Source organism: Electrophorus electricus, chromosome 6 (assembly GCF_013358815.1).
Source record: "Electrophorus electricus isolate fEleEle1 chromosome 6, fEleEle1.pri, whole genome shotgun sequence".
NCBI lineage: Eukaryota > Metazoa > Chordata > Actinopteri > Gymnotiformes > Gymnotidae > Electrophorus > Electrophorus electricus.
Genome location: NC_049540.1, coordinates 2201297 through 2227267, shown reverse-complemented (window position 1 = coordinate 2227267; position 25971 = coordinate 2201297). Strand labels below are relative to the sequence as shown.

At 40.7% G+C, this 25971-nt stretch overlaps 3 protein-coding genes and 1 pseudogene across 3 annotated transcripts; 3 read left to right on the top strand and 1 right to left on the bottom strand.

Moving 5' to 3' along the window:
* Window positions 1-1283: 1283 nt before the first annotated feature.
* On the top strand, window positions 1284-4345 carry LOC113569052 (globoside alpha-1,3-N-acetylgalactosaminyltransferase 1-like). Its single transcript, XM_035526845.1, has 5 exons — window positions 1284-1345; window positions 2571-2615; window positions 3069-3101; window positions 3202-3336; window positions 3655-4345. The coding sequence occupies exons 1-5, from the start codon at window positions 1284-1286 to the stop codon at window positions 4343-4345; spliced, it is 966 nt and encodes a 321-aa protein (XP_035382738.1).
* A 579-nt stretch (window positions 4346-4924) lies between these two features.
* On the top strand, window positions 4925-6078 carry LOC113569053 (globoside alpha-1,3-N-acetylgalactosaminyltransferase 1-like). The gene is made up of 2 exons (XM_035526844.1): window positions 4925-4954; window positions 5329-6078. Exons 1-2 carry the CDS (start codon window positions 4925-4927, stop codon window positions 6076-6078), a joined length of 780 nt encoding a protein of 259 aa, XP_035382737.1.
* Window positions 6079-10913: 4835 nt separating this feature from the next.
* Window positions 10914-13399, top strand: LOC118241524 (globoside alpha-1,3-N-acetylgalactosaminyltransferase 1-like). Its single transcript, XM_035526843.1, has 5 exons — window positions 10914-10947; window positions 11060-11135; window positions 11611-11643; window positions 11840-11974; window positions 12576-13399. The coding sequence occupies exons 1-5, from the start codon at window positions 10914-10916 to the stop codon at window positions 13252-13254; spliced, it is 957 nt and encodes a 318-aa protein (XP_035382736.1). The 3' UTR covers window positions 13255-13399.
* Window positions 13400-18889: 5490 nt separating this feature from the next.
* Window positions 18890-22391, bottom strand: LOC118241523 (annotated as a pseudogene).
* Between the last annotated feature and the right edge of the window lie 3580 nt (window positions 22392-25971).

Here is a 25971-nt window from a genome sequence, read left to right as displayed (position 1 = left end):
GGGTGTGGTGGGGAGAGGCCTCTGAAGTGCCTGTGTTGTATCTGATGGCAGCAACCATTGAAACGCCAGTACCTTTCAGCTGACTTACATTCATGACGTTCAGACAATTGTCTTTCAATGCCTGAATCTAATACACAGCAATGCTCATGACAAATTAATTTGTGAAAATGTCTGGAATTAACTCCGTCACAGTAACAATAAACAGTTAACAGTAACCACAGTCATTCATGACACATTCACAAACAAAGCACTAACAACATATTTCAAAGGGCCTATTTACACCATAATTAACATGCATTTTTGGTAATCATGTTCAGATATAACTTGAAAATTAAAATAGGGAAAAAAATTAATAAATCATTCCAAATCATTAATCACGTTCACATCTGCAGGTATGCGCATACAACATACGCATGCAAATGCACACATTTCAAATACCCTTTACATTTTTTTATTATTTGTCTTGTAAACCGTTTAATCCAGTTCAGGGTCATGGGAGGGCAGAGCGTATCCTGACAGCACTGGGTACACATAAGGAAGTCTAAACAACTTCACAGAGAAATTCAAAAAGCTCAAGATAAAGTAATGACATCTCAAATTATTTAGTCCAATCAGTTCCCTGAAACTGCATAATACAACAACCAATGTAATATTAAAACTGGATGAGAATTTTCTTCCATCAGAGGTAAACATCAATATGTTTTAAGTGAGAGGTGAATGAAGATTATACTTCACTGTAAAGAATATCATTACATGAGAATGGGAATATCCTAATGTGTAGAATATCATCACATGATAAAATAACTAACCAAACAATCAATCAATGATCAACAACAATAATAAACTGTAAATTAATAATAAACTAATAATCTGTAATCATACTCATCAATTTGTTTAATCTGTAGTCTGGAGTTACACTTGTTAATTGGGTTGCTGTTTCTTTAAACACATTTACCCTCCCTAATGGTTGAGAGCGGGGTTTCAAGAAAGTCCAGAATGTAGGGGTGGCCAGTTGTTGATTAAAATTATTCTACATCTAATAATTCCATGTGATGTCCTTCAACTAGTAATACATCTTTAAATAATTTTTTTTTTTTAAGTTCAGTTGAGCTGTATGTAGCAAATAAATTTTTTGACCATTAAGCATACATGATTTTAAAAGAGATCTGCACACCCTTCCAAGATGGTTTCATTCTGATGGCTATGATGGTTTGGGATTATCTACAGCTCCTGCCTGCCACTTCTCTAGTGGCGTCCAGCTAAGACAGATAATAAATATGACCATGCGATTACTACAGAACTGTCACCTGTTTTTACTGTCACTGGTAGGAGTGCTGCTGGTTGGGTATGTAAATATGTTTTACTGACATTACTGGATTGATGGTGATTAACAATCAATAGAAATTTTGACTATTCTGATACATTCACAATTACTCCAACTGAATGCAGATTCAGGACACATAATGAAATGTTTTTGTTGTTTCAGTTGGTGATAATATTAAACTTTTTAATGTTAGATTAAATGATCTGTAATTACTTTAGAGGCCCTGCCTCCTCTGATCAAAATTATATATATATATATATATATATATATATATATATATATATATATAGAGAGAGAGAGAGAGAGAGAGAGAGAGAGAGAGAGAGAGAGAGAGAGAGAGATATTCAACCATGAATAATGAGCAACTAAAAATGTGTACATTTTCTGAGACTATTACAGAAAAAAAATTTTGAAAAACAAAAGCTTGAGGTTTAAATGTCCTACTGTTGTTACTGAGTAAATATGCTGTACGAATACAATTAAAGCACTGTGTGGGATTAGTCTGTGTAGGACAGTATGGGATTAATCTCAGTAGGAACAGAAATTCAGACTATTTGGCATTTCTTGTACTGGTTCACTAATAAATACTTGTATTTACTAATGCAACTACACAGTGATTAATTCTGCAGTTTACTGAAGGTCATCTGAGTAAGGCAGGAATCACCCATTGTAGTTGGTTTACTGCCGACACACCCATGTCAAGTTAATTTGTTGTCCAACTCACAGTGTGCAACTTTGGTGTACGTATCTGAAATTTATGCACAATGCTGTTAATGGTCACAGTTCAGCTACTGACTGTATCCTCTCTCTCATCAGGTGCATTTACCTGGGCTACACTTCCTCCTGGCTTAGGTGAATTGTTACACACACACACACACACACACACACACATACACATACACACGCACACACATACACACATGCGTGCACAAACACACACAATCTGTACGAGCACTAATATATATGTTTTATGTTTTATAGTGTGAATGTAGAACTAGAGGAACTCAAATTGTACTTGAGTGCGAAGTGAGTACTGTTACATTTACAGAGTTTTACATTCACACATTTCACCAGGACAACACGTTCCAAATTCTGTTTTTTTTGTTCTGATTTACTATGGTGTCACAACAATGGTCTTTATTACTGTTATAAATAAAGAGTCATAACAGTCATTTTAAAATAACATCAATATTTCATGTTGGTTCATCAGCTTTTCTGGGTTTGTAATTGTTTTTTACTTCACAAGGGAAAAAGAACAGCACAAAACCAGGAATGTACTCCTCCCTCAGGCGTATGTACAACTTCACACACACACACACACACACACACACACACACACACACACACACACACACACACACACACACACACACACACACACACTCACTCACACTCACTGCTGATTAGTTACAATACTTAAAAAGCATTGTATAGTTATACCTCATAGTTCTTATACTTATTCTCCACTTTTTTGGAATTAATACAGATCCAACCACTTAATTCAAATTGCGTTTTGTACCACTGTAGCAGCCATTTAGCAACTGCTTTAAACAAGCATAGCAACAAACTAGAATACCTTAGCAATGACTAGCAATGATGTAGCAACCACCTACTTTCAGCTTGTTGCAAGCATTGTATATTTCCTTCAGGAAATACAAATCTAGTTACTATTGATCTAGTTTTAATTTGTTTACTTAATTTGTAGTTAATTGGCATTTATGTAATTTTCTTTTATATGTTTTAGGATTTTTTACAAGCAGCCTAGTGTTCTAAATGGGTACGTAGATATGGATGTAGTAAGTATGTGTGTCTGTGTGTGCGTGTATATGCATATGTATTTATTTATATGTGTATTCAAACGTATGTTTGTGCAACAGAAGGAAAGATGTCATGACGGTGACCCCATGGCTAGCCCCAGTGGTGTGGGAGGAAACATTTGACACAAGTCTGATTGACTCTTTCTACAAAATGCAGAACATCACTGTGGCAACCACTGTGTTTGCTCTGGGGAAGTATGTACTTATCACAGTATGCTGGTGTTTAAGAACATTTACTGGTGAACAGTGGAGTGTAACTATAATATTAAATGTTTGAGAAAATCGTCTTCTCACGCCAACTAAGCTGACCAAATAAGCTGGTAGTTATTGAATAAACCTTTGTCATACTCAAGAAAAAGGCAAACTATTAGGTTAACTATAAGTCTGCAGTAAGCTTTCAGTGAGTAAAATCAGTGGCAGAACAGACAGAAAACTGTACATGGACTGAAACTCTTATTTGCATAATTATTGACAACTCTTTTCCCCAATCCGAATTCCCAATTCCTAATTCAGATATGTGCAGTTCCTAAAGGACTTCCTAGAGTCAGCAGAGAAGCACTACATGCAGGGTTACCGGGTGCATTATTACATCTTTACGGACCAGCCAGAGGCAGTTCCTATGGTAACACTGGGTGCCAACCGTAGTTTGACTACACTGAAACTTCCAAGCTCAAACCGCTGGCAAGAGATCACTCTACGCAGGATGGAGAAACTCGAGAAACTCATTGACACCCAAATGATCAATGAAGTCGACTACATCTTCAGCCTCGATGTGGATACCAAATTCTATGGTCACTGGGGGGCGGAGACTCTGGGTGATATTGTTGCTGTGATACACCCTGGTTATTACAGTACACCACGTGATGAGTTCCCATATGAGAGGAGGCCTGAGTCACAGGCCTACATTCCTCAGGGGATGGGAGATTATTACTATGGTGGTGCGGTGATTGGTGGTCGAGTGGAAGAGGTGCACAAACTCGCTAAAATTTGCCGCATGCAGCTGGACATGGACAAGGCCAATTCTATTGAAGCAGCGTGGCAGGAGGAGTCTCACCTGAACAAGTACTTCCTGTACAACAAACCCACCAAGATCCTGTCACCTGAGTACCTGTGGCAGGACTTCAAATCCAAAACTGATGACATAAAAATCATCCGCTTCTCTCAAGTCATCAAGAACTATGCTGAGGTGCGCCCCAACCCCTGATCAGTCATCATGTTTTTACACCCAGCATTGTCACAATGTGCATATCAGGTTGAAATCTTCTCTCCAGGTTTAAAAATAACATTCTTCTTGTTCATGTAAAATCTTGACCGTGAGTAGAACATCATGTCTCAGTAGAATCTTTCCTGTATATAACCAGTAGAAGTTGGTTGATCTCTAGCTGCTCAAAATCAGCTTTCTCCCACACACACACACACACACAGAGAGAGAGAGAGAGAGAGAGAGAGAGAGAGAGAGAGAGAGAGAGAGAGAGAGAGAGAGAGAGAGAGAGAGAGAGCTTTCCCCTGACACACCATAACCATACATAGACCTTCCTTTTGTTTGATCTATTGTTTCTTAGACTGTCCTCTCACTGTGATCATGATGCTGGTGTTGACCATTGCTTTGTCTATAACTACAATTTTGGACTGCCCTTCTGACAATAAACCTGCCTCAACTTTTATCCACAAGTGTCTGGCTACATTGTTAACATTACATCATTACATAGATTTGTCATTACTGTATACTTTAAGAATAGTCATATTTGAATGTATGTATATTATGGGTGATTTATTGAGCTTGATGTGCCTTGAGGTTAGCCAGCAAGGCAAGGCAAGTTTATTTGAAAGTCAAATGTATTTATATAGCATTTTCTACAACAGTCATTATCAAAAAGCAGCTTTACATGTGTCAGGGTCCAAGCCTCCAGTGAACAAGTCAAAGGCAACAGTGGCAATGAAAAACTCCCTGAGAGCACAAGGAAGAAAGGGTGGCCCATCCTCCTTGGGCCAACAGCAGACACCGCGACATTTTTGAGAGTCTATGCTAACGGGTGGTAAGCAGTCATCCAGAATCCAACCTCTGTTGACAACACAGTAAGAGTGTGAGCCAAGTGCCGCCCGTATTGCGCCACTGACTACCAGAGCTGTGTTGAACTTAGAAACTGTTAAGGATCAGTGACTGTTTGCTTGTTTTTGCTTATACAGTTCCTGAAGGGATTCCTGGAATCAGCAGAGAAGCACTACCTGCAGGGTTACCGTGTACATTATTACATCTTTACAGACAAGCTAGAGGCAGTTCCTATGTTAACACTGGGTGCCAACCGTAGTTTGACTACACTGAAACTTCCAAGCTCAAACCGCTGGCAAGAGCTCACATTACTCAAGATGGAGAAGCTCGAGAAACTCACTGAGACCCAATTGAACAATGAGGTCAACTACATCTTCAACCTCGACGTGGATACCGTATTCTCTGATCACTGGGGGGCGGAGACTCTGGGTGATATTGTTGCTGTGATACACCCTGGTTATTACAGTACACCACGTGATGAGTTCCCATATGAGAGGAGGCCTGAGTCACAGGCCTACATTCCTCAGGGGATGGGAGATTATTACTATGGTGGTGCGGTGATTGGTGGTCTAGTGGAAGAGGTGCACAAACTCGCTAAAACTTGCCGCATGCAGCTGGACTTGGACAAGGCCAATTCTATTGAAGCAGCGTGGCAGGAGGAGTCTCACCTGAACAAGTACTTCCTGTACAACAAACCCACCAAGATCCTGTCACCTGAGTACCTCTGGCAGGACTTCAAATCCAAAACTCATGAAATAAAAATCAGCCGCTTCTCTCAAGTCATCAAGATCTATACTTTTGAGCAGGGATCCCAAATTAATCATCAGTTACATATTAATAACTCATTAATCAAACATTATATATATATGTTAACTACTGGCAGCTAACTATTATGTGAGTTAACTGCTCATTATCCATCAACTGTTACTTAGTAAATAATTGACTACTTAGACATGAGGAATTGACTATACTATTAATTGTTAGCTTGATAATGGAATCACATGCTTTTCGAATTTTTAAGTTGATTTGTGAGGTATTTGCCAGATTTATTGTTGTATTCTAAGTTGTTATTTCAAAATGTCCAGTTTTTCCTCGAATCTGTTATAGCCTGTTTCCCGTTTGCTTTCGTGTGTTTTTGTTTGCTTATAATGTATCCCGTGCTCTCCGTATTAGTAATATGACCTTGGACTACTACAACGACTCTGATGTTGGATTTGCCCCTAATAAATCTCTCTCTCTCCCTCTCTCTGTCTGTGTGTGTGTGTTTGTGTGTGTGTGTGTGTGTGTGTGTGTGTGTGTGTGTGTGTGTGTGTGTGTGTGAGTGTGTGTGTGTGTGTGTGTGTGTGTTAATAAATAATAATTTTTATTTTATATAGTACTATTGTTTATGTTTTTATAATCTAGAATTTGTTTACAAAGTTCAGACTTAAACCAGTTGCTGAAAAAGCACAAACTGTCTGGGGACTGAAACTTATTATCATAAAAAATTGACAACTCCATTTTGACAAATGATGACAAATAAGCTGGTTCTTACTAACTATATATTGTGTTTGCACTGGGGAAATATGTACTTATCACAGGCTGATGGTGTGTAACTATGATATTAACTTTTTAAGGAAATGATCATCTCTGGACAAAATGACAAATAAGCTGGTTGTTACTATATTAACCCTTGTCACACTCGACAAAAATGCAAATTAATGTGGTCTATAGTTTGGTTATCAAGTTATCATTGACTAAGATGACTGCAACTCTTATTAACATAATTAATGACAACTTGTTCCCCCAATTCCTCATATATATGCAGTTCCTGAAGGGATTCCCAGAATCAGCAGAGAAGCACTACCTGACATCCAATTTGACATCCAAAATTTAAAATCACAAACCTCAATAGATCTTTTAAAGACTTAATTTGTTTCAAAACAGAGCGAAAGCAATATATCTTAAAAAATATAAATTCATTGAAAACTGTATCAAGTATGTTCCACATGTTAATTAAAGGTAAAGAAGACGAGTCCTTGGGGGCTTCCATACTTTTTCATATTTAAAATTATTGTACAGATGCTTGGTACAGCCAGAGTTGCCCTGCCACTTACTGGTAGCACCAGCAAACAGTATGTATACTTGGATTCTATTGGAGATCTTAGGAGTAAAGTGCGCTGGCAAACAGATTCAAATGGCAGATTGAAATAAATTTTAAAATGTAGCAGAATAATAAAATTAAAGAAACAGATTCAAATAACAGTTTGAAATTAAAAAAAATATGTAACTAAATAATGCAAATAAAAGAAACATGTGAACATAAATGTGACCACACTTTGTGGGCATGACATATGCAAACTAAATAAATAAATAGAAATAATAATACTATCTAGGCATACTCATAGTCATAACTAAAGTTAGTCTAGTTAATTTGGTTACTGTCTCTTTAAATACATACTACCACAACCTTCAACAGGCTGAGTAAGAGCCTGTTCAACATGGGACCGTCCAAAATGCGGGGGTGGAGAACTGTCATTCAAAACTTATTCATTTGAAAATGGTTCTGTATCTAGTAATTCCATGCATTGTATTTCAGTTGGTCATCTATAATTAGATAAAGTAGCATAGTGGAGTTCTTTAGACTAAATATATTGTTTGCCTAATACAGATTGGTATTTTCAAAGAGGAGTTCTGCACACCCCTGCACCATGATGTTATTCTGATTATGATGGGATAACTCCTGTCTCTCATTTTCATTGTTCTTTATGCTTTGCACAGAGGAAAATCATCACCATGCGCTTGCTACAGAACTCCCATTTGTTTGTCCTGTCATTGGTAGGATTGCTGCTGGTTGGGTATGTAATTACCTTTTACTGACACTACTGGAATAATGGTGACTGTATCAAACAATAGAGCTGATGGCTATATTGACACATTCAATCAGATAGAATACATATTCATGACACATAGGTAAAGATGAGAATGCTTCAGTTTCATTTGGAGATAAAATTCAACATTTTATTCTGTCAGATGAAACATATTTAATCATTTTATTAGAGGCATTAGACCCCTTATCCCTTTTGACATCGATAAGTGTTCAATATGATGAAATACATCTTCTGGAAATCTTATTTCAAGCATGAACAATAAACAACTAAAAATGTATCCACTGTTGGTGAGGGTTTTTTTTACTTATTTAAATTAGACTTGAGATTTATGTTTAAGGAGTAGTTCCTTTATTTAATGCAGGCTGAAGAACATACACACAACATTGATACAATATATTTCTTACTGAACAAATTTGGCTGGTACAGAATCAGATGATAAAAGATACAAATTAAAGATTCTAGTTTAAAGTGCTTACTAAGTTACTAAGTAAAAATGGCAAAGGAAGGCAAACAAAGCATTGTGTCAGAACAATACGTGTAAAATATACTGTATTATACTGTGAAGATTTTGCCTTAAAAAATGTAAATATTAACATTAATTAACATGCCATATTATAAATCAAAACTAGTGAATATCACTTTTCATGTTGATTCATGGTCATTTAATGTAAAAAAGCAAATAAAAAATTCCAAATCTATAGTCCAGAAGCAGAAAGTAGTGACGAATGACAGCAAAGAACACCTGATTCACATGTGCCTATTCAAAGTGAGCTTAAATGTATTCTAGATGGATTCTCTAGAAGTTCTAGATGTGTTCTGTAGACGTTACCCTGGTTGTCTATTTTAATAGAATGTCTATATGTAAAATTAGCAAAAGCTTGCTGCTCACAGTGTGTTAAAAGAAAAGTGTTAATGGTGCAGTAAAGTGAGAGAATCTTCTGGTGGTTGCTTTTCATTTTATAGCTGCCTAGGATGAAGGCAAGTAAAGGACTACATGTTTAAAAGTTAAAAACAAACTAAATACATTTTCAAACACATTTCATTAAAATCTGATTTTAACTACAGACAGTGAGCAATCAAAAAAAATTATTATTGATTGTTTTCCACTTGATGAAAAAAGAAATGGCTATTTATGTAGTTTATTGTATGAAGCATGAAGAATAAGCCTATAACATGCATGTATGAATGCTCTGACTAACTGGAATTTGCATCTCATCTAACAGTAAACAGGAGAGATGGGGTTTTTTATTCTGTTTCCTTAACATATTCTGAGAATCATTTCCTCCTGGAACCAGGTTGGATGGGAAAGTATTTAGTACTCAACACATTAATGCTCATGAGAGCTAAATGTAGGATTAGTCTCTGTATTAACAAAAAATATTAAACAGCAAGACTTTCTCCACACATACTGTACTGATGAAGCCAAACCTAAAGCAAAAAGGTCCACTAAAAGATCACCTTGTCTTAAGCCGAGATACGAGCTGGAACTTTTATTTTTGTGTGTTTAGCCTTTGCCTTTCTGTTCTTGAGTAAGTTATGTATACTGTTTTTTTTTTTCTCAGACCATTTTATGGGCTATGATTCTGGATTTGCTCATTATTTACTGTGGCTCTACTGAGCATCTGCTGTTTCACTGTTAAGAGCTGAACAATTGTTGAGAGAGACGGTGATGTACCTGATCTATTGGTTGGTTTTGTCAGTTGAAAACTCTTCGGTGTTCATCAGGTGATTTGCGGTGGCATTTTTTGCTAGGTGTCCCAGTGGCATTTCAGGCATTTTGGTTTGGTTGGGCATGTCCAAGCACAATGTCTTGTAGAGTTTGTCTATAAAATCGCTAATGTTGTACAAGTGGATGACAGTTTCCTTAAAATTCGTCTTTAAACTTTGTCACTGCGAAGTATGCTCTCCTGCCAGTCTCACATCACTTCCTGTTAGCCATCCATCACTTCCTTTTGTCATGAATTCAGAATAGTATAGCAGATCAGACACCTTTTCTAAGTTAAAACAACAAATACGTTCTACAAAGGTAAACAGACCCATAAGCAAGACGTCATCATGGACAGTGAATCAGCTTAATACTGAATACAGACTCCCTCCAAAGTCTGGCAGACGACGTCAAACAGCAAAACAGCCACTGGGAGACAATCTGACATGCTTAAAATAAAGTCATCCTTTTACCACTGATTAGCCTAATGCTTGGTGCCTTTGGATTTTTCAACTAGGCCTAATTAATGATTTACACAAATAAACAAAGATTTGGGATTTCAGCAGAAATAAGAACACTTAAATAGACAGCATGTAGTGGACTGAATGATGTGATGTTATTGTGTGATATTAAAATATTTGTTTAGTTTCACTACTTTGCCCTTTGTTGTCAGCAACTGATACAGGCCAACAAAACATGTAAAGGTTATGAAGTAACACACACGTTCATTTAAAGTAAACTGATGACTGCAACGTATTCATGGGTATGTGATACTTATACACAAGACACTTAATGGTCAGAGTTTACTTACTGATTTTATCATTTTGCCTTTCAGGTGCATTTATTTTGGTTACACTTCAGCCTGGTTTAGGTGAATTGTTTTACATACACACACATATTTGGCACATTGTTTTTGACCTGTGTATTTTTCGACCTGTTCATACACATGAATGCTCTTGTCACTATGCACTTCTCTATACTAGATAACTTACATGTTTTTTGAGTTTTACAGAGTGGATATACAGACAGAGAAACCCATATGCTACTGGACTATGAAAATGTGAGTCCCCTTATATTTACACAGCAGTTTGCATTCACCAGGAACAAGAGTAGCTCCCTTGTTATGGTTGCGTATGGTATCGCACCAATGGCCCTAAAGAAGAAAAGCCATAGGATTATTGGTATATAATGACTGCTTATATAATATATGCTTACAGCACTAAAAAATATATACAATTTCAGCTCTGAAATTGGCATATTCTATTAACTTCATTGTCTTATGTTGGTTGTCAGAATTCCTGGATTCTTGTTTTGTTTTTTTCAGGGGAAACGTACAACACAAAAACAAGGACTTGCTCTCTCCTCAAGGGTATACAGCAAGACACACACACACACACACACACACACACACACACACACACACACATATACTACTCAGGCACACACACACACACACACACACACACACACACACACATATACTACTCAGGCACACACACACACACACATATACTACTCAGGCACACACACACACACACATATACTACTCAGGCACACACACACACACACACACACACACACACACACACACACACACACACATACTACTCAGGCACACACACACACACACACACACACACACACACACACACACACACACACACACACACACACTTCTCAAAGGTACATAGCCACACATAAACACAAGCACACTGACTGCTAACTAATTACTATTTATCTGCTTTTAATTTAGTCATTTTTAGTTAATTGGCAATCATTCAAACTGAATTATTTATCTCTGTAGTTTTTTTTTATAGTTCAATGACTTTTGTGTGTTTTAATAGGATTATCTACAAGCAGCCCAGTGTGATAAATGGGTAAGTACATATGGAAATGGTGTGTGTGTGTGTGTGTGTGTGTGTGTGTGTGTGTGTGTGTGTGTATGTGCATGTATGTGTACTTGCTTATAAGTGTGTGCATGTGTGTGTGTGTGTGTGTGTGTGTGTGTGTGTGTGTGTGTGTGTGTGTGTGTGTGTGTGTGTGTGTGTGTGTGTGTGTGTGTGTGTGCAACAGAAGGAAAGATGTCATCACGGTGACCCCATGGCTTGCTCCAGTGGTGTGGGAGGGCACATTTGACACAACTCTGATTGATGCCATCTACAAAATGCAGAACATCACCGTGGCAACCACTGTGTTTGCAATGGGGAAGTATGTACTTATCACAGGATGGTGGTGTTTAAGGGCCTTTTTTTTATTGGTGTGTAACAGTGTGCAACTAACTTTAAAATCCCATTGAATCCATTTTGGTGAACATCATCTTCTCAGATCAACATGTTAAAATACGTTTGTGGTTATTGCATTAACACTTGTTCAACAACATGCTAAAAACATAATAATAAATAATAATTTTTATTTTATGTAGTACTATTGTTTATGTTTTTATAATCTAGAATTTGTTTACAAAGATCAGACTAAAACCAGTTGCTGAAAAAGCACAACCTGTCTGGGGACTGAAACTTATTATCATAAAAAATTGACAAATCCAAATAAGATGGTTGTTGCTGATGGTGTGTAACTATGATATTAAATTTTTAGGGAAATGATCATCTCTGGACAAGATGACAAATAAGCTGGTTGTTACTATTTTAACCCTTGTCACACTCGAGAAAAATGCAAATGAATGTGGTCTATAGTTTGGTTATCAAGTTATCATTGACTAAAACCTGCTGTTGAAAAAACACAGAAACTGTTAGAGGACTGCAACTCTTATTAACATAATTAATGGAAACTTGTTCCCCCAATTCCTCAGACATGTGCAGTTCCTGAAGGGATTCCTGGAATCAGCAGAGAAGCACTACCTGCAGGGTTACCGTGTACATTATTACATCTTTACAGACAAGCTAGAGGCAGTTCCTATGGTAACACTGGGTGCCAACCGTAGTTTGACTACACTGAAACTTCCAAGCTCAGACCGCTGGCAAGAGCTCACATTACTCAAGATGGAGAAGCTCGAGAAACTCACTGAGACCCAATTGAACAATGAGGTCGACTACATCTTCAACCTCGACGTGGATACCGTATTCTCTGGTCACTGGGGGGCGGAGACTCTGGGTGATATTGTTGCTGTGATACACCCTGGTTATTACAGTACACCATACGATGAGTTCCCATATGAGAGGAGGCCTGAGTCACAGGCCTACATTCCTCAGGGGATGGGAGATTATTACTATGGTGGTGCGGTGATTGGTGGTCTAGTGGAAGAGGTGCACAGACTCGTTAAAACTTGCCGCATACAGCTGGACGTGGACAAGGCCAATTCTATTGAAGCAGCGTGGCAGGAGGAGTCTCACCTGAACAAGTACTTCCTCTACAACAAACCAACCAAGATCCTGTCACCTGAGTACCTCTGGCAGGACTTCAAATCCAAAACTGATGACATAAAAATCAGCCGCTTCTCTCAAGTCATCAAGATCTATACTTTTGAGTAGGGATCCCAAATTAATCATCAGTTACATATTAATAACTCATTAATCAAACATTATATATATGTTAACTATTGGCAGCTAACTATTATGTGAGTTAACTGCTCATTATGCATCAACTGTTACTTAGTAAATAATTGACTACTTAGACATGAGGAATTGACAATACTATTGATTGTTAGCTTGATAATGGAATCACATGCTTTTCGAATTTTTAAGTTGATTTATGAGGTATTTGCCAGATTTATTGCTGTATTCTAAGTTATTTCAAAATGTCCACATTAGGAATTGACTTTTTTTAACTAAAAATATAAGTAATTTCATGCTTATGTCTCTTTAGTGTGTACAAATTATTTTGTGAAGGTTTGTTTGCATAGTTCAGCTTTTTAAAAAAAGATGAAGAGGAGATCGTTTTACCTTTAATGACAAAAAAGTGTTGGCATGACATTTGGAGAGTCTAGCTTTAGCTGGAATATGGCCATGAGCATAGTAAAAAAAAATGTCTAATTGAAAATATTGAAAGATTTCTCATTTTAAATGTTAAAAAATGTCTAATTTTAAATGCTGAAAAATGTATAATTTTTAATGTTGAAAAATGTCTGATTGCTGCCAGGATTGTAATTTTACATTTATGTATATTTTACAAAACCAGAATTTATTTTTGCTATATAGATTAAAAATGTTACTGAAATCAGATTAAAGATGATGAACATTATTGCAAGAAAAGTGCAATGTTAAAAAAGCTTTGGCAATAAAGTTTCTAACCTCTGTGATGTTACCAGGTAGTCAAACTGGTCTTTCACTCTGCAAATGGAAGCAAAAATATTTATCCTGCCAATGCCATCTCACAATTAGAATTGATTCCTAGAATAAAACAGCTTTTTACCATTACATCACCAGCATTACCGTGTATTAGCATGCAAAACAGCTAGCTACCATTAGCAATAGATCACTACCAAAATGCCAAACAAGTATCAATAATATTCTCTATTTTACATGGAAGTTATAACCTATAGATGTACAGAAACAATAACTAAATTCAGTTTTAGATTATGTAACTATTAACCTAATCACTAGTCATTTTATGGCTACATTATGCAGTATTAGACGATATAATTTTATAAGTAGCTTCGTAGCTTTGGAGGTAGATGGCCACTAGGTTTTACTGATTTCTTTATCCAGTGTTTCAATAAGTGTGATTCTGTTGTCACATTTCCCCCTCTAGCACTACCATCGCCATGGTAATGACATCCGTATGATTTTGTTTTGTTCCTGATTTTAGTGATTGTTATATGTTCCGTTCTCCATCTCTAATTGTGTAGAGGTGTTCCTCCTTGTCCTGGGATTTCCTTGTGTATTTAAGTCTTGTTAGCTACTCATTGTTTGATGTCTTAGTGATTTTCTTGCTTCTCTACTTTATTGCTCCCTTTGGGCGGAGAATCTGGGTGATATTGTTGCTGTGATACACCCTGGTTATTACAGTACACCACGTGATGAGTTCCCATATGAGAGGAGGCCTGAGTCACAGGCCTACATTCCTCAGGGGATGGGAGATTATTACTGTGGTGGTGCAGTGATTGGTGGTCGAGTGGAAGAGGTGCACAAACTCACTAAAACTAGCCGCATACAGCTGGACGTGGACAAGGCCATTTCTATTGAAGCAGCGTGGCAGGAGGAGTCTCACCTGAACAAATACTTCCTGTACAACAAACCCACCAAGATCCTGTCACCTGAGTACCTCTGGCAGGACTTCAAATCCAAAACTGATGACATAAATTCATCCGCCTTTCTCAAGTCATCAAGAACTATGCTGAGGTGCGCCCCAACCCCTGATCAGTCGTCTTGTTTTTACACCCAGCATTGTCACAATGTGCATATCAGGTTGAAATCTCCTGTCCAGGTTTAAAAATAACATTCTTCTTGTTCATGTAAAATCTTGACCGTGAGTAGAACATCATGACTCAGTAGAATCTTTCCTGTATATTTGTAGATCTTAGCATAACCGGTAGAAGTTGGTTGATCTCTAGCTGCTCAAAATCAGCTTTCTCACACATGCACACACACACACACACACACACACACACACACACACACACACACACACACACACACACACACACACACACACACACACACACACACACACACACAGAGAGGGGAGGGTGCAGACTGTGCATGCTGCTCTCCTCTTGTCCTGGTGTTCCCCTGACGCACCATAACCATACATAGACCTTCCTTTTGTTTGATCTATTGTTTCTTAGACTGTCCTCTCACTGTGATCATGATGCTGGTGTTGACCATTGCTTTGTCTATAACTACAATTTTGGACTGCCCTTCTGACAATAAACCTGCCTCAACTTTTACCCACAAGTGTCTGGCTACATTGTTAACATTACATCATTACATAGATTTGTCATTACTGTATACTTTAAGAATAGTCATGTTTGAATGTATGCATATTATGGGTGATTTATTGAGCTTGATGTGCCTTGAGGTTAGCCATCAAGGCAAGGCAAGTTTATTTCAAAGTCAAATGTATTTATATAGCATTTTCCACAACAGTCATTATCAAAAAGCAGCTTTACATAATTCAGAGGACAAAGTATAATAAATATAGCTGATCTAGTCAACATTCTTATTAATGCTAACCCACCAAAACAAGGAAGACTCAAAATCTGTTTCAATCTGATTTCTAGCCTTAAATTCATCTGCTACTCCCCTAGGAACCCCAATGGCATCTGTGTATATTTTATCATCAAAGCTACCTAATGCAAGTGCACTCTTATGAATATGATGATTATTGTGTCTTTTTAATTCAACCTTATGGACAGAAACCACAGAAAAGGGAACCACTAACATCACTCTTGCACAAAGATCTGTCCATCCTGCTACCAATGTTACATACAGCTCATCATGACCGCATACTCAAACAACATCTGGTACTATCACCCCATCAGTCTTCAGTGTACTAAGTGTACAGTGTACAACACATTGTTGTATAACTAATAAGTGACCACTAGTATTAAAAAAAACAAGAATCCCAAAACATTCGACTAGCATTATTCACAACCCAAATCCTCTTACACAAATCTGTGAAATCTTTCATATTTGGCCCAGATCCTCCTGTAAAATGAAAACAATCAGGAAATACAGTTGAATTGGCCCATACATCGCATCAGTGATGCCGTATGGCTCAAGACAGAATAGTGTTATATTGTTCAATAAACATTTGACAGGATGCCATATTTTTCATAATTTTAACGAACTGTGAGCTATCTTTGTATAGTAAACACCAGAATGGACAAAGTTTACAATCAATACAGTCAATGGAATTAATGGGAAGAGGCCATATCATTGGCTGGGACCTACCTTTACTGCACACAATACAATTATCTGTTGTTATGATCTGGGCTATATAACTGGCATGAGACAGCCATACATTATCAGTGTGTTTGGATGCATTAACCTCTAACTGCTCCCTGAAAACTTCATGCAAGTTTTTTATAAAGTGAATAACACTCTATTTATTCTGTCTATTGTTGGTAAAAACTTGCATGAAGTTTTCAGAGAGCAGTTAGAGGTTAATGCATCCATACACACTGATAATGTATGGCTGTCTCATGCCAGTTATACAGCCCAGACTCCTTTAGCACGATAGCCAAACCACTCACAGACCTGTTGCATGGCCTCACCAAGAGGATCAAATGGAACCCAGAGGCAGAAAGATCCTTCACGGAGCTGAAAGCTGCCTTCTCCACCGCTCCAGTGTTGCAACAACCTGACCTGAGGTAGCCTTTCGTGGTGGAGATAGATGCGTCAAATGTGGGAGTGGGCGCAGTGCTTTCCCAACACAAGGGAGCGGCAAGGCAATTGAAGCCCATTGCATACTTCTCCAAGAAGCTAAGTGCTGCGGAAAGGAACTATGGTGTGGGAGATCGCAGACTCCTCACTATGAAACTGGCATTTGAGGAGTGGAGGCACTGGCTGGAGGGAGCGAGGCACCCCTTTTTGGTCATTACAGACCATAAAAACCTGGAATATCTTCAGACCGCCAAAAGGCTCAATTCAAGGCAAGCCCGGTGATCACGCTTCTTTACAAGGTTTGTATTCAACGTGACCTACCGACCAGGTGCAAAAAACGTGAGGGCAGATGCCCACTTGTGTCAGCACCATGCAGAAGCGCAATCCACCAGTCTAGAGTCGGTTCTGTCCCGCACCTGCTTTCTGGCCATAGTCAGATGGGACCTGGACCGGAAGACAGCTGCAGCGAATCCACACCCACACTGCCCACCTGACTGTCTCTTTGTGCCTCTCCGTCAACGGCGAGACCTGATTGCTTGGGCACACACCACCGTGGGGACAGGTCACACAGGGGCAACTCATACCGCACAGCTGCTAAGCACTCGCTACTGGTGGCCTGCCTTGAACCAGGAGATCGTCAGGTATGTGGCATCCTGCATGGTATGTGCCCGCAGCAAGACACCTCGCACACCACCTGCAGGTAAGCTACTGCCACTATCCACTCCTCCTTGGCCCTGGTCCCACCTCACTATAGACTTTGTAACGGGCCTACCTGTTTCAGAAGGCAACACCGTAGTATTGGTAATTGTAGACAAGTTCTCAAAAATGGTGAGATTCCTGCCACTGAAAGACCTACCCACTGCCTGGGAACTGACAGAACTGCTTTTTCACCAGGTCTTCCGATTGTTTGCACTGCCGGAGGACATTGTATCAGACAGGGGACCACAGTTCACATCAAAGGTGTGGAAGGAACTGCTGGGGAAACTAAACATCACAGTCAGCCTGAAATCTGGCTACCACCCTCAGGCCAACGGGCAGATAGAAAGGGTGAACCAGGAACTGGGTAAATTTCTGAGGTCTTTTTGTCAAGACCAACCCAAGACTTGGAGTACTTACCTCCCCTGGGCCGAGTATGCCCAGAATTCTCTACGTCATGAAGCGACAGGTTTAACGCCTTTTGAGTGTGTTCTAAGTTTCCAGCCCCCACTCTATCCGTGGAATCCGCCCACGTCAGATCAACCGGCAGTGGAAGCGTGGTGTCGGTGCAGTGAGCGGGTGTGGGAAGGGGCGCATCAAACGCTGCGGAAGGCCTTCGCCACCTATAAGAATAAGGCGGATAGGAGGCATGGGGATACGCCCCTCTATGAACCTGGACAGAAAGTGTGGGTCTCGACAGCAGATGGCCGTGCAGGATCCCGCGGGAAGCTGGCCGCGAAGTACGAGGGTCCGTACACTGTCACACGACGCATTAACGAGGTCACCAGCCACGTGGGCCTCCCTGGTAACAGCCAGGCTTCTCGGGCTTTCCATGTGTCGGCACTGAAGCCGGTGGTAGAAGGTCCTCTTTCGGAGGAATCCAATCCTTCGGGTGCCCCGCCTCCCCCCATGCGGGTGGAGGGGGGTTTGGCGTACAAGGTGAGGGCACGGGTGCACTACCTTGTGGACTGGGAGGGGCACGGGCCAAAGGAGCGGTGCTGGATACTGGCTTCCCAGATCTTGGACCAAAACCTCATCACCTCCTTCCACAGGCTGCATCCTCTGAAGCCGGCGCCACATCAATGGGGCCGGCCATGCGCCAGGAGGCTGACGGGGTCTTTGGGGGGGGTTCTGTCACGGTTGGCTAGCCAGCTAGCAGGGGAGACACGCCCACCCCTGCTAGGGACTTCACATCGCACCTGCCCCGTTCACAATCCCCTGATTACTGATTGCTTTCACCTATTTCCCATTCACTCCCTATTCTATTTCTACCTCCTAGATCCTGATTCTTAAAATGTGTTCCATTGTCTGATCTTATTTTTTCAGGAAACCCATGTCGTGGTATGTACTGGTTAATCAAGAATTTTACCACCGAATTACCGTCTTCCTTTTTGGTTGGCCATGCTTCTGGCCACCCCGTGTAGGCTTCCACGCACATCAATATGTACCTGTATCCTCGCACCGTCTCCCCCATATCCGTGTAGTCTATCACTATCTCTCTCCCTGGCCTTGCCTCTAGCAGAAACCTCCCCTGTTCAAGTCTAATTGACGGTCTAGTGTTAAATCTGTTGCAAATTTCACAGTTCCTTACCACCTCTTGTGCCATGTCTTTCAAGCATGGATGCCACCAATGTTCCAGATTTTTCATCATCTGGGTCACCCAAACATGCCCCACCCCATGGGCTTCCTCCAATGCTGCCCTTCTCGTCTCTGGGGGTAAGATCGGTTTTCCATCCGGTCCTCTCCACACCCCGCTTTTCCCATTGGCTCCTCTTGCCACCCACACCACCTTCTCCTGCGGTGAAGCTTTTTCCTGCAGCTCTCTCAATTTCTCCTCCCCTGATGTCGCCTGCAGCTCCAATTCCACACAGACCAGGTTAAGGGTTGGCTGATATCCCGTCACTTGTTTAGCTGCCTGGTCTGCTGCTTGGTTCCCTCTTGCCACTAGTGTATCTCCGGTGTCATGTCCTTTACATTTAATGATTGCCACCCGATGTGGTAAGAGTAGCACCTCCGCCAATTCCTTCATCTCCTTCTCATGTTTAATTGGTTTGTTGGATGCTGTGACGAAACCAGCCCTTATCCACTGCCCTAATTCCACATGGGCTGCCCCGACGGCATATGCGGAATCCGTATGTTTACTGACTCACCTGCACTCATCCGGAGAGCCTCAATAACCGCCATCAGTTCCGCTCATTGGGCCGACTGGGTTCCCTCCAGTTTTTCAGCTTTTTTAACCGCAAAGTCCCCGCTGTTCTCCTCTGTCCTGACATATATTGGTTCCACTACTGCATATCCTGCTACGAGCCCTCGGGTCGGATGTTTAAAACAACAACCGTCTGTGAACATTTTCTTTGCCCCTGGAATTGCTTCTGCCTTTAAGTCTGGCCTTACCTTCTCACATTTGGCCACTTCGGCTGCACATTCATGTGGTTGCCCTCTGCCCATGCGGTCGGCCATATTGACACCTTCAGGTGTGTATGTGATGTGTGGTTGATTCAGAATTTTGCTGAGTCGCTGCTGTCACAGTGAAGTAAGTGTAAATGCTTGTGAGTTCACATATGCTACAACACTATGTGTTGTTAGTACATGGAATGGGTGCCCCATGACTGAATGGGCCGTTTTCTGAATCAATTTTGCCACTCCCACTGCGTGCTGAGTACACGTTGGGTGCCATTTCTCCATTTGGTCGAGTAACACACTAGCATACATAAGCACTTTCCTCACCCCCCTTTTTTCTGAAACAGAACCCCATTACTAACCGCTTCTGTTTCTGAAACATCCAGAAGAAACGGTAAAGCGTAGTCTGCAGTGCTGAGGTCCGCAGCTTGAGCCAATTGTTGTTTCAATGCCACGAAGGCCTTTTCGGCATCTGCCGTCCAATTAAGAGGGTTGGTGAGATTTCGCATGCCTTGTTCAGTAACCAGTCGTCTGAGGGGCTGTGTAAGGCCCACGTAGTCAGGAATGTAATTACGACTGTAGCCGGTGAGACCAAGGAAAGAGAGCATGTCTTTAACCTTTTCAGGCTTAGGGTGATGTAATATCGTCGATCGATGTGCGGGGGACATGCCGGCTCCCCTCTGGGAAATAAACCTGCCTAAGAAGGAAACCTGAGTTATGGCTACCTGCAGTTTGTCCTTACTTACTTTGAACCCCTGGTCAGCTAAGTTCTGGAGTACTGTTTGAGTCCCCATCAGGCATGTCTGTGCGGTTGGAGCCGCGATCATCAAATCATCTACGTACTGTATAAATATGGTGTCCGGTGGTAAGGAGCACTCACCCAATGCCTCTTTAAGCACCTGATTGAATAAACCTGGGGATAACGCAAACCCCTGAGGGAGGCGAGTATATCTGAGTTGACGACCCTGAAACGTGAATGAGAAGATGTGCCTGCATTGCTCAGCTAAAGGCAGACAGAAGAATGCGTTGGCTAAGTCTATACATGTGAACCACTTATGTTGGGGTCCCAGATTCGTCAGGGCCACATACGGGTTAGGCACCGGAACAGTCGGGGTCAGGAGGATATCATTAATGGCCCGTAAATCGTGTACGGTACAATACTTCCCAGTCCCTTTTTTCTCTATCGGTAGAATAGGTGAATATGCCGAATGCTGAATGCTGAATATGAAGGTTCTAACACTCCCACCTGCAAAAGCCCCTCTATCGTGTCTCTAATACCTAATTCTGCCACTTGCTTGTGAGGATACTGGTGAATCCATATGGGATTCTCCTGTTGGACCTGAAAGTCTATTGGAATGCAGTTCATTAGTCCGACATCTGTCAGACTGTCTGCCCATGAATGATCAGGGAGATTACTGAGCATTACCTGAGTGTCAGGGTGATCTAGCTGTTCCCTACCATGATGTCTAGCGATAACTCTGTGCTCTAAGGTGGTCTGGTCAATCCCATCCATTTCAATCCTATAAGCCTTGCAGCTGGCAGAATAAAAAAAACAAATTGGGTATCTGAGTCGGGACCCAATCGGTCGCACGTGAAGCCCTGAGGACCATAGGCCCCAGGTCCTTCGCCTGATTTTTAGGATGGAGAGCCAATGACACATGTGGTACCGCTTCACTCCCCAGCCTATACCAAGGCTCTTGAGCCTCAGTTAACTGGACCGCCACGGCAACGCCCTCAGGAGCGACGTAGATGTACTTATTAATGACATACCAATGTTCTCCTTCAAGATTCTCACGGAACTCCTCCTGATAGGAGTCATCCCCAAGACGGTCATAATACAAAGTGACGTGAGGAGGGTCAGGAGGCGGGGAGTAGGGTTGAAGTAGGGAAATCCAAGGCTTCCAGCTGAGGTATGCAGACAGAGCTCCCGTATGGCAGGTGGACTCCGGTTCCAGCAGGCACCAATAGATGTCAGCCCATTGTTCCTGAACTGGCTGAATGAGATACTGGGATGAGGTTCTCAGTCCTGATGAGCAAGGAAGTTTAGTTCCGTCTGGTAACGTAACCATATGTCTCTCCGGGCCACATAATATTGTAGCCCCCAAACTAATGAGCAAATCACGGCCCATCAGATTAACAGGCACTGTCGGTGAATAGACGAAAGGGTGCATCACAGTCTGTGTCCCCACTTTGGTGCATAATGGTTTGGTGATCGGCAGGGTCTGACTTACTCCGGAGAAGCCCATCACACTGGTAGTTTTGTGTGATAAGAGATGGACTACTTGTCTCGTGTTGAGCATTGAACACGTTGCGCCAGTGTCCACCAAAAATGGCAGCTCATCTTCATTGACCCGTACTGACAGCAGGGGATCTGCCGTTGTCACGTTGTCAGGGCCTCCCTGTGGGGTCCGTCATTGTGGGCCCCATTCGGCTCCCTCCCTGGATATTGTCCTCCTGGGGCCACCTGTGGGTAAGAAGCCTGAACAGTTCCTTGTCCACATCCTCCTTGACCCCTACCTCCAGATTCTGGGGGGCCGGGTGCCTGACAGTCTCTGGCCCAATGACATAACTGTCCACAGTTGAAGCAAGGTGAGGTCACCGGTCCCCCGCAATCTCTGGCCATATGCCCCAGTTGTCCACAATTATAACACCCTTGCCCCGTCTGAGTAGCCTGCCGGAAAGCCCCTCATCCACCCCCACTGCTCCCCCAGGTTCTCCCGCATCCGTAATACTCTCCGCATGCCCCTCTTCCTCCAGTGGGCCTCCATTGGGTCACGTATCCCTGACCACCCCACGGTGGCGGAGTCTGGGTCTCTGCACCCGCCGGTCCCGGCTGAGGGGCCGCGGCGATCATTAACTTAGCTGGCTCCTTGTTCTTTTTTTCCTTATTCAATCTCTGTTTAACCTCTGCCAGCTGCAATCTAGTCAACTGCTTCTCTAATTCCTTATCTGCCTCCTCCGTTTTAGATGTCTCATCTTGCGCTAAAGATAAGTGTTGTACTAAATGTTTATCCCACATCTGAGAGTCGCTATCAGGAAAATCCGGGTTATTTTGCATAGCCTTTCTCACTACCGCCGGTACCCCTTCTAACACTGCCCTCCGGTACCACTCCCAATGTAGCCCCTTTTTCCTGAGTGGTGACCTGTGGATCTAACCCTTTTTTCCTGACATAAATCTAAATATTCTCTCGGATTCTCTATAGGATCCCACTTTAATTTAGGGATCACCACTGCGGATGATAAGTGATATTTGGTGTGCATGGCTTCTCCTAGTTTACAAATCACATGTGTTAATCTAATCTCATCAGATTAATTTGTCGTGCCCCCATCGATCTCCAGCTCCCTAAGAAGCCAATCAGTTTGTCAGATCATCACCGGATTAACATCACCCTGTTCTCTCCCCAGTGTATTTAAACCTGCCTACTCCTTCTTACCATTGCGAAGTATTGCCTCCAGTTTCACTGTGTATACTGAGTTTTTTCCTGTTTTGCCCTTTTGGGTATAGGACCTTGTTTTTTGTAGTTTCTCTCTACTGTCTCTTGCCTGCCCCTTTTGAATTAGTCGGCCTGTTTTTGGATTACTTTTTGGTTTTTGACTTGGACTGTATTTACTCCATGATTTATGCTTATCCCTGATCTCATTTTTCTGGCTATGACCCTGGCTTGTTCTGTCTACTGATTTAGATTACAACAAAACCAGAACCTCTTATCCACGAGCATCTGACTTTTTGTCTGCCCCATTTGCACTGGCATTGTTCATCAAATCATCTAGAATTGGGTTAGTCGTACTAATAAACAGTTCATCATCACAGATTCCAGTATTCCCAAAACAAAAACATACATTTATTCTATCATCTCATACAGATTGCCAACACATATAACCCCAAACAATGTTATCAGGAACTTTAGATGACATCTCATTGCAATTTTCAATTAAGGTTTTGATACATTTTCTACTATTGCTAGAACTGGAAGTATTACATGAAAATGATAATTGCATCCTAGCATCAAAACAATGCGTTAGACATTTTAGTTATATGGTTATATACAATCAGTTTCTTAATACCTGTATGGCAGGGTCCTGAAATCGAGCAAAAAAACACTTATGATTTTGAATCTCTTCAGTTGTGATTTTTCAAGAGAAAGTCCCCCATGTCAGCATCCAATCACCTTTGCAACTTTTGAAGATGTTATCTGTGCTGGTGTACAGGCAACATGTTTGTAAACGATCTAGCAAAGGATGTGATAACCTGTGCTCTTTTTTTTTGGTTTTCAAAAACATTTTAATGTAGTCTGAGAACAGCTTGTTTCACAATCTTCAAAGTTGCTGTCTACAAAATATTTACTGAATATTGACCTAAAAAATCAAACGCTCATTTCCACTATCATCTTGGATAACCATCTGCTCAAGATCAGTTTCATTTGTTGTAGGACTCTGTTCCTTGTTAACAAAACTGGATGAAGAATGCTGCTGCGATTATAATTACATGGTTGAATACTTTCACCACTTAATAGGCTCTCACTTAATGCAATTAAGCATTGATTCAGTTCATAAATGATATTTTGACTTGCCTGTGCACTTTTTTTTTTTCTTTTTTCTTTTTTTTTTCATTTTGACTGACCATTTCTGGTGTCAAAGCTAGACTTTCATTCAATTGATTAACAGCTTGTAACTCAAATTGGTTCAAAGAATCTGTTGCCACAGACTATTTTAGAAAATGATCAAGCTATGATTCGGGTCGTGAAAGATACTGATTTCACTTGCCTGTGCATTTTCTTTCTCACTTAAATAGTTATTATTTTATTATTATTTTATTTTGTAAGATCTCGCTAGTGGGTCATTATTCGGGCATTTGAGCCATAGTATGTAGGTAAATAGTTTAACAGTAGTAAACCTTCTGCTGTGCATTGATTCAGAAAGCTCAACACGTTTAAAATAATGTAGAATAATTCCATTCAGTATATCAGTATTCTCACAACAGAGATTGATCAACAAGTGATCATTCCACATTGGATTACCTCGGGCATCTTCCTCCCCCTCCTCTTCAGGTTGTAGAGTCTGTTCCTGGTATGACATGTCAGTGGTGACTAATCACAATTGTCTTTTACCATATGCTAGACACAGTCTAGAAATGAATACCTTGTAACAAGTCATTCAACATATAATCTATTTCTTTATTGGGCCATCTATCTACAAATAAAGTAAAAAAATAAATAAATAAATAACAAAATTTAATTGTATAAAATTCAGGAAATAATGGAAATATAAGAATCGTAGTGAGCAGAAAGAACACACTGACGGTAATCCTTCTACTTAAAGCTTTTCCAAAGCAGTGAATTTAAGTAAATAAAGTACTACAGAATGTCTTAAATGTTGAATTAAAAGACCTCGTTTTGTACTTCACAAAATAGCATTCTATTTAATTAGACAGGTGTGGGGTTTCATAAATTAAATGAATGCTAAGCTTACACTAATAGAGAATAATGCGTAGAATGGAATAGGACTAATGCTTGAATTAATAATATAATTACTGTATGTCCAGACATAAAAGGAAATGCCCTAGACATGCATATGTGTGATTACGCAAGAAGACATGTGTACGAGACGGTCAAACAGAGGTGACGGCTGAGATGGAAAAACACAAAAGCAGAAGTGGTGCAAGGCGAGAAAAACTATAAGTCTGTCTGTTGCAAAGTTATCCTTTAGATCTCACTCGCACTGCGTTGTGAAGTGACATCTCCAGAGCTCTGCATTAATAAAAGGCCACAGGGTAACGCACTGGTTCCTGTCTCTTCTTTCCTGCATCAACGGACACGACACAGGAGA

Excerpts from the sequence above, each read along its gene's own strand:
- LOC113569052 (XM_035526845.1), top strand. The coding sequence starts at position 1,284 with ATGCGATTACTACAGAACTGTCACCTGTTTTTACTGTCACTGGTAGGA. Across the intron at positions 1,346-2,570 it reads GTAGGAGTGCTGCTGGTTGG|GGAAAAAGAACAGCACAAAA; the intron begins GTATGTAAATAT and ends TTACTTCACAAG. Across the intron at positions 3,102-3,201 it reads CAGCCTAGTGTTCTAAATGG|AAGGAAAGATGTCATGACGG; the intron begins GTACGTAGATAT and ends TTTGTGCAACAG.
- LOC113569053 (XM_035526844.1), top strand. The coding sequence starts at position 4,925 with ATGTGCCTTGAGGTTAGCCAGCAAGGCAAG. Across the intron at positions 4,955-5,328 it reads AGGTTAGCCAGCAAGGCAAG|TTCCTGAAGGGATTCCTGGA; the intron begins GCAAGTTTATTT and ends TTGCTTATACAG.
- LOC118241524 (XM_035526843.1), top strand. The coding sequence starts at position 10,914 with ATGGCCCTAAAGAAGAAAAGCCATAGGATTATTG. Across the intron at positions 10,948-11,059 it reads GAAAAGCCATAGGATTATTG|AATTCCTGGATTCTTGTTTT; the intron begins GTATATAATGAC and ends GTTGGTTGTCAG. Across the intron at positions 11,136-11,610 it reads GACTTGCTCTCTCCTCAAGG|GATTATCTACAAGCAGCCCA; the intron begins GTATACAGCAAG and ends GTGTTTTAATAG.